The sequence below is a fragment of the Acanthisitta chloris genome, unplaced genomic scaffold, assembly GCF_000695815.1.
Source record: "Acanthisitta chloris isolate BGI_N310 unplaced genomic scaffold, ASM69581v1 scaffold23735, whole genome shotgun sequence".
NCBI lineage: Eukaryota > Metazoa > Chordata > Aves > Passeriformes > Acanthisittidae > Acanthisitta > Acanthisitta chloris.
This window is the reverse complement of record NW_008673504.1, coordinates 24,822-33,756: the sequence shown is the minus strand read 5'-3', so window position 1 is coordinate 33,756 and position 8,935 is coordinate 24,822. Positions and strand designations below refer to the sequence as shown.

The 8,935-nt window shown below is 37.9% G+C and overlaps 1 protein-coding gene across 1 annotated transcript in view; it reads right to left on the bottom strand.

The window, feature by feature from the left end:
* The window catches only part of LOC103802517 (dystrophin-like), a gene marked incomplete at its 3' end in the record, with an annotated part of 103,606 nt that overhangs the window by 71,316 nt on the left and 23,355 nt on the right, over positions 1–8,935 (bottom strand). Inside the window, exon 5 of the mRNA XM_009074999.1 lies at positions 8,123–8,312. Coding sequence (XP_009073247.1) covers positions 8,123–8,312 — 190 coding nt within the window. The remainder of the gene's footprint in view (positions 1–8,122; positions 8,313–8,935) is intronic.

The window sequence follows — 8,935 nt, the reverse complement described above, 5'->3', positions numbered from 1 at the left end:
AATGTGGAACTTCTCATTTCCTTGGTTCTGTCAACTTTGCCAGCCCATTAACCCTAGAGTAACTTCTGACATCTGCTTCAAGCCTGGGCACCAGTTCTCCAGAAAGCTCCACTTCACTTCTGTGGTGTCACAATCCTAGTTTAGAGGTTATGGAACATCCATTTGTTCTGTTTCCCCTCCACACCTGGCAGCCAAGTATATTCTTTAAAATAGTAATACAATTAATCAGTATGATGGCTTGTGAATGTAATGTAAAATGAATTTTAAAAAATCCAATTTCAGAACTGCCAAATTCATTTAGCAGAAGCAGTGGTTTAGCTTAAGCCCAGAGAACCCCAGTCCTGGTTTTCTTCAGAAATACTGAAGCACATATAGAACAAAATAAAAGTATGTCTTCTTGACGGGGCATTAAGTGCTAAGCATTTCACAACAACAGAATTTTCAAAAGTATAGCTTAGAATGAAGCCAACAACAGTACTAGGCTTGCAAACCAACCAAGAAAAATGTTTTTTACTCTAAGGCTGGTGAGACCCTGTCCCAGGTTGTCCAGGGAGGCTGTGGCTGCCCCAACCCTGGCAGTGTTCACAGCCAGGTTGGATGAGCCTTGAGCAACCTGCTCTGGTGGGAGGTGTCCCTGCCCAGGGCAGGGGTTGGGGCTGGGTGAGCTGTAAGGCCCATCGCAACCCCTAAATTCCATGATTCTACGATTCTATGAAATAGTAAATGAGATTTGAAAAGTTGTTTCTAGAATTTTTTTTTCTTTAAGTGGTGCTAGTGGTAGGGCAAAATTTGAAAATGAAGGACATAAAAATAAGAAAAAAGAAGACTTTGACAATTATTGTAACTCAACATAGATAACATAAGTGCAGCACAAAACAACTTAAAATTGGGCAGTATTTCTCTGTGCCTGAAAAGGTGATGAAAAGGGAAATGTTTAAATTTAGTCTCTCTCTGTTCATTAATATTCCATGAGACAATTATGGCTCAAAATAATTTATTTAAATTATAAAACAATTTCAGCAAATAATTTTGCTCTGTAGAATATGTTGAAACAACTTATTAACAACATTTATTATCCCTAACAAGAAGAGCATCACTCAGTTTGAGACAGAAGCCACACAGCAGAGCTTCTTTCCTGCCCCAGTGGATGTGTGTGGCTCCTAGAGTAAGATATCCTAAGCATAAAACAATTTCAAAGGTTTGTTTTCAGAAAATATGATCTTGGAGAGAGACAAACATACACAGATTTTTTTGTTTGGCTGTCCAGGTGTAAGTCAGCAAGAATAGCAATCTCTTGGGAAAACACAATTTTCTCTCTTCTACTTCCTTCATTTCCCAAAACAACCAAACCTGGGAGGACTGGGAACAACCCAAACCAACTGCACACTAATGCCCTTTACAAGACAGGGAAAGGAGGTGGCATGGGAACTCTGTGCCGGGAAATCCTGGAAATCAGTCAAGGTCTCCCAGTAACAGCTGTGGTACAGTATATTTTCTCACCATTTTCCATTGCAGAACAGTAACTCCTCAAGGCCTGCAGGAAGGCACAACTGAACACAACATCTTGAAAAACTTTCAAACATTTTATCTCCACAACTCTATCTTCTAAAAGTTCTGTTCTCGAGATCAGCTGGCTCTGTACGGGCACTGCATTATAAATACTACCCCAGAGGTGTAATCTAGAACACATTCTGGGGACTGACAGCCAAATGCAAATACTGTTTTGTAGAACTAAAGAGACAGAAAATTAACCAGATAAACCTGTGCATATAGAGTGTTTATTACACATATATCTCTGGCACACTAAATGTGCAAAGAATCTTAAAAGACCTTTCTGATTTCTTTGGTTCACAGCACTGAGAATCATAACCTAATATGACAACATGCTTCATGTAAGTTTTCTAAATGATATACCTCAATGCTTCATAGATAACACCTGTTTAATATATCCAGCAACAGAAAGAAGGTAACATTTCTACCTACCTGTCTTGCAGAAGAAAAATCAAGAAATCATATGATTACTAAATCACCTAAAAATGCCCTGGAAAATAATTATTTTTGACTCTTACTTCTACATTGTTAATTGACATTCCCAAGGCATCTTGCCCATTTCAGAATAATGACTAGAAATCTCTGATGATAACTCAGAGAAAAAAACCCAAAGAAACACATTACAGTCTCACTAAAGCTATTCTGTATGTATTTCATTGTATTTCGACAGCTTCTGTATTTTACCACTACTTTTATTTTTTTAAAAGTTATACAGATTATCTCTTACATCAAATTAAGTATCAAAGGAGTAATTGCCATTAGAGTAATTAAGAACATTTGTGTTAATGTCCAAGATACCTGACTGCCAATGGTTTCAAATACTTTATGTTCTAACGTTTTATTTCCAGTGGGTAAGACAGAAAACACATCAGTAATTTCAGGTCCAGTTCCTGCCTGTAATGCCCACCTTGAATGGTATTACACCTCTTTGAATTAATGTAGGGACTAAACAGAGAGTCCACAGAGGAATAAGGTTGGAACAGTCCAGGCTTGAAGCTAAATCAGGTTATTGCAAAGCGATGGAAGTGAGATGTGCAAGATGCCTGAGGAATGTCCAGGTACAAACGAGAAGCAAAAGATCCAAGCAGAGGAAATGTTGTGAGCACCCCAGGCAGCAAAGGGCTATATGGAAAAATACTCCAGACTGGTCAGATGCAGATGAGAATGCAAAGACTGAAATGAAACAGAAGAGGCTCTTGCCAGGTAATGTAAAAATACAGGTATTTCAGGAAGACTGACAATAATATCAGCATCCCTCTGGTAACTTAGAAAATGGTTTTCTCCCTACCCAGGCACCTCAGAGATTCCAGGCAAAGTGCTCCACTGTGCCTCCAATGTCCTGTCACCACAGATATCACATCTCCTGACTTCACACTGCTGGCACCTCTCGGTAGCAATGAAATTAAGCACATTTGCTTTTCACTTCATTCCCACAATGCTTGAGATGTGAGTGGCTTCAATTCCAGCCAACTGTCTTACCCAAACCTCTCACAGAAATATAAATAATGGTTAACTTTCAAAGGATCCAGCCTGTGCTCTCTTTTCTGTGCTGCTTTTTGAAGTCCTGAGAGCATCTGTTTTATGTAACACAACTGCAAAAATATTGCCTGAGTTAGCTCTGCAATAATTCACTCTTGCTACAGCAGTGATTGAGTAAACAGAAGCTTCTACCAGAGGCATTCTTTTCTATTATTTATTGTAATATTTTTTCATTATTTAATGAGAAAAAATTTAAAAGCCACATTTTCATCCTTTCATGTTAAATTAATTTACAGTGCTATAAGCCATAATGAAAACAGAAAATCATCAGCAAAGCTGCATGCTAATAAAGACAGATTTCTACAAAGTTTTTCAACTAAACTCCTAAAATAATTTTTTTTTATTTCTATCAGGTCCAGCTTGTCTCTATTTCTTCCCAAATAATAACACATACAGTGAAAATTATATAACTATGAAAAAGCAGAAGCTACATAAGAAGAAAGAAATTAAAAACAAAAAGTATTTTTAATTTAAGCAAATCTAACTTATACTAGCACACTTTATTCTAAATATTTGCCCCTGTCTAATGTGGAAAATGCCAACCTCCAGTCTGGTGTTGCAAAGATCTTAGAAAAATATACATTAAAAATATTTAAATTAAGTAAGCCAGCCTCAAAATTGAAATAAAATAAAATAATTTCAAAATCCCCATAGTTTCCTCTCCCTTTCCTCCACCTCACCTAAAGGCTTGGCACAGAGTCTTTATCTTGAGTCACTGACAATGTGTTGATGATCTGCAAAATTTCTTTTGTTATCAACAGGAGTGGAATCTCCCAGGATTGGGCTTAGTGCAAGGAATTCCGAGCTGTGGAAATGGAAGTGCAGCTGCAAATTTGCTCAAAGGACAACATGAGGTATTTCTTCTTTCGTGCCCTGATCACAGGACTGGACTAAACTGGTACCAATCCTGTCTGTACCCGAGGCAGCATCAGCCCAGCAACACCCAGGGGTGTATCAGGTGTGCTGGGGAGCCACAGGGAACACAACATGATGAAATAATGACTTGGTAAAAGCTCCCACTGCAGAAATAACAATTCTTGGCATTATTCTTCAGGAGGTGCTAACCCTCCATAGTATTCCAAATCCCACAAATCAAAGGCTAAAATAAAATTACTAATTTTGGTTTTTAACATCAATCAACACACTGGAGTTTAGAGACATGGAATTACTATGTCACAGTTAGGAAAAAAAAAAGCAGAGCTGCTGTGCTGAGGTTAATGCACTGTGGTGTCTGTAACAGGTGTAGCACAAGTGAGAGCAGGTTTGTTTCACAGCTTTGATCTCACAGCTTCCAGCAGCTTTCCAGGTTATGGGAAGAAAGGATTTGCCACTTCATTTATAGATCAGGGAAATACACTTTGATATAAACAGTACAAAAAATAGCAGGACAGCTGTAAGCTTACCCAGCAAAAGACCTTTGAAGTCCAACAATGAAATTAAGTGACTCAATCTTTTGGGGTTTGTACTTATTCCTCTAGGAAGTGTGTCTTGCTATTCTTTTGGGTTTTTTGAACAATGAAGTAGTTGCAGAAAAAAAGTCATTAAAATTGTGTCCAACCCAGTGGACTGACATAGAAATTAGGTTGGTTTAATATAGTAGACACTGTATGGTATTTCTAGAGAGGATATAATTTATATCTTTAGTCTTCTTGGTTACTATTTGGTGCGAAGTTCCCCTAAAAATGGTAATATTTGATTCAGATACCAGAAATTAAAATTCTGGCACTAATAAAAAAGTGTCATAGTTGCTTTTTAGGGTTAATTCGTTTATTTTACAACAAATTAACAGTGTAACCTGACATTAGATATTTTTGACTGATACAAATTTTCAGTCAAGCTTCTATAAGCTATAAAGACTTCTAACATGACAAAAAATACACAAAGCAGAAAATAAAAACGTTCATCTCCCGAAATGATAACTATGCTTCTTGGTGCTTATGGCCTCTTTTGGACCTGCATTATCTTTTCAGCTATATAGACAGGACAGAATTTAAGAAATTAGTTTTAATCAGGTTCCAGATGTTTTCAGTCACATACCAACACCTCTGGTGACTGTTAGTGTATCATTCTAAATAACCAGATGCTAAGCAATGCATTCTTTCCTCTGCTCAGTTCATAAACACTGTCTTCTGTTTTAGGTACATAATCTAGTCGGTTGAAAGCTGCTAATTTACTGAGGCAAAAATGGATAGTTAAATTTCAGACCTCTCCTGCCATTCCTCCAACCTCTTCCAGCTCTATTGTGATTCAACAGCTATTCCACACAAAGCATAATGCAAAAGCTTATTATTTCTGCACTCACTTCAACCCAACTTTAAATCACAAAGGGTCCTACATTAGTATATCTAAACCACAAATCACACACACTTGCAGGTAAACTGCTAAACCAGACTTGAGAATAGTTTGGCAAAAAATTTTAAGCAGAAGTGGCCGAGAAAGTGTTTCACAATGGAGAGTGATAAAGTGTTCCAGAACAGAGAATGGAAGTACTTGAAAATTAATTATGGTTAAATATTTTTAGTAAAGTCAATTGAAATGAGCAAGAGAATTAGATACTTTCTCTCTTCCCTGTTAGTCAGACTCATCTTCTAATCCATACATCATGTCACAAAATTAACTGTGCCAGGCAATTATATGTAAATTATATTTGAAATAAAGTTGGCAAGAATTTTTTATCTCTTAAAGAACCTATTCTGCTAATTAATTGAGAAGTGTCAGGAACATGTATCTTCCTCAAGTTCTTCCTGTTGAGATAAACCAGCTGGAGACCTCAAAAACAACGTCAGAAGGGTGGATAGGAAGAGAGGAAACAAGAGAGCCTTGCCTGCTCTGCATGTCCCTTGCTCCAGCTGAAAACACCAGTGTGAGAAAACAGGGGCACTGCCCATACCACACATTCTCAGGTGTAACTTAGGGCACTGCGTATTTTCATGCTATTAGCAGCAAAACTCCTGCATCTAATGGAAAACTACTTAGCTTATAGGCTAAGTGAGCATGAAGGTGGCAATAAAAATAAATCTGCTATGTATTTCATGCCAAAGTTATTAACTTTGCTTCATTTATCATATTCTGTCATATTTTTAGTCTACACTGCCCAAAATTCATCAGCCATCACAGATTATTTCAGATACATTTTGTAACCTGTGTATATAGCACAGAAGCATTCTCCAGTTACTGTTTAACTAGGTGCCATATATAGCATTCCTTGTCAAATTTCAGTGAAAAAATATCTGTGATTATATTCACCTACAGGCTTAATACTAACTGATTGCATTCATAACATAACAGGATAAATCCACACTAGCTTCAAAATTATATCCAATATTACATCAGCTGTATAACATCACACACAATTATTGCTCCAAAGACAGAGCAGAAGAGGAATTCATAGAACCAGAGAATTGTTAAGGTTGGAAAAGACCAACCATTAACCTGGCACCAATTTCACTGCTAAACCATGTCCCTAAACAACAGGTATCCAGGGACTCAACCACTTCTCTGGAAAGCCAATGCTTGTTCCAACACTTGCCAACCCAGTGAGCTCCTCTGCCACTGCCTCAGTACCCTCGGGGGGATTCCACCTGACCCTATAGACCTGTGTGTGTCAGTGTCACTGAGCTGGAATTCAGGCCATTGATCCCACCACTGCCTTTGGGAAGAACCCCGAATTCCTACGTGACCATTTTCAGGTGCTTCCATGGAGTCTGAACACATCAGTAACTCCTGTCTCTCTGCAGCCACATGGATCTCATGCCTTACCCGCACTGCGATGTCGGACCGAAGGACCATCCCTCAAACACTGGCATGCTGTCCCCAGGCCTAGCTCCAGCCATCCTGGCTTTGTCCCTTTCCCCTTCCAAATACAGTTTAAAGCTCTTTCACTGAGCCCTGATAACTCCTGCACAAAGATCCTTTCACCCATCTGCTGCCAGCACACCTGGAGTCGTGTAAACCAGCCCACGATCATAACTAACACAGCTGAGAGTTCAGATCACTGGAAGTATGAAAGCAGAAAGTAAAATTAATTATTTGCATCTCCCTCATATGGTTACTTATCAAACTAAGCCTCATGGGGACACATGATGTATTTCAACAAGACAATAGAAAGCAGCACATAATTACACAACTCCTTGGAGCAATGGGTTCGTATCCTTGGAAATTCTCTAGAAAGGATTCTAACTGCATCAGTCATCTCAAGCATCACATTGCTGTCAGTTCAGACAAATGATGCATGCAAATACATGCTTAAATAAACAAAGACCATGTTTATAATGCAACCTTTTAATATCATTACATCATCAGGTAACTAGAATGTGCAGTTCTATAAGTCTCACCTTTCTCCTTCTGATACTGAATGAACTGCAAACTACTATGGGAAGATTAATGCTTATTAGTCACATTTGAGTTAATGGTTTCTGAACATGAAAAGGAAAACAAATTCCTAAAAAACGATTTTCCTAGACAAGCAACTTCTGCTCTGTAAAACGTTTCTGTACAGTAAGTCAGTATTTACCTAATTTTTTAAAATATAAAATAGAGTTTGCATGTGTTGCTGGACCACCAAGGGTGAGGCAAACATCTGTACTGACAGGGATATAAAGCTATCACTGAACTCAAAAATTTAGGTTTTTCATTATTTGTGTAGAGAATTATGAATCAAGACACTGTTTTGTACCTAGTGCCTCAAAAGAGCATATTAAACCAGAATTGCACCATCTCAGGACTGCTGAAAATGTTCTCATTATCCAAGTCTACTGCATAAAGTGCAAGACAGAGACTACAGATCTATGTCTGTATGTTACATTTGACCATAACTTCTATGAATTCTATAAACCTGGACAGTCAAAGTTACTTTGAAAAGACTCAGGGACAGTGATCTTTAATAAGAAACCACCATTATTTTACCTCCTAGGGTCTGAATTCAGTGTGGTTGACGAAAGAAAAAAAGAGACTTCATGCGGGGGAAAACAAGTCATTTGGAAAACTCTAATCTTGACTGAAAGCATTTAGGGAAGTGCAGTGCTTGACTCACCTGCCACTGTTTCAAGAGCTCCCGAACCCTTTTGGCATCCTCTAGTATCTTTTCTTTGTGTGTAGCATCCTGCAGGACATTTGCAGTTGTTTCAGCTTCTGTAAGCCACGCAAGGAACTTTTCAAGGTCCAGGTAGAACTGCTGCAACATTCTTAGGGCTGACTCCAGTGCAGCTTCACGCTCACAAACCCTGCACAAGCACAAACAGTCAACTCCTTGGAAGAAAACAAAGCTTAACCATGAAATCAAAATATAACAAAGACACACCAAATATCTTTTATGTACCAATCAAGGTAGGTTTGCAGATGCATTACCTACAGAACTTGCACTGTATGTGTGACAGTTAGGGATCCTTTTTTGTCTTTTGCCCTGAGAAGTAGCAACTGGAATCCATCTGATAAAAAAAATTAAGAAAAAGTACTTCTTTCAAAGTACTATGCCTAAAACATGAAAAATTATTTTTTTTCCATGAAAAGGAAAAAAAACCCACCCAGAAGACACTCCTTGATTTGTTTCTAATTTGTCATTAACACTACAGTGGGAAAACTTGTTTAGTTTTAAAAATCACAAAATAGTTCCTGGGCACTGCATGAGATGATAAATGTAACAATTAGTTTTTATCATGTGAAAACTTTGGAGATTGTGTTCAACACCTAAAACCCTAATAACACTGAAGTTTGGGGGTGGTTTTGTAGGGTTTTTTTCCTTTTTTATCTTATGAATGTGATAATTTCTTAATTATCATCAACTTCTTTGAAAATAAGTTTTGTCTCTTATACTCTGTTCACTTATGGGATCCCACATTCCCAAAAT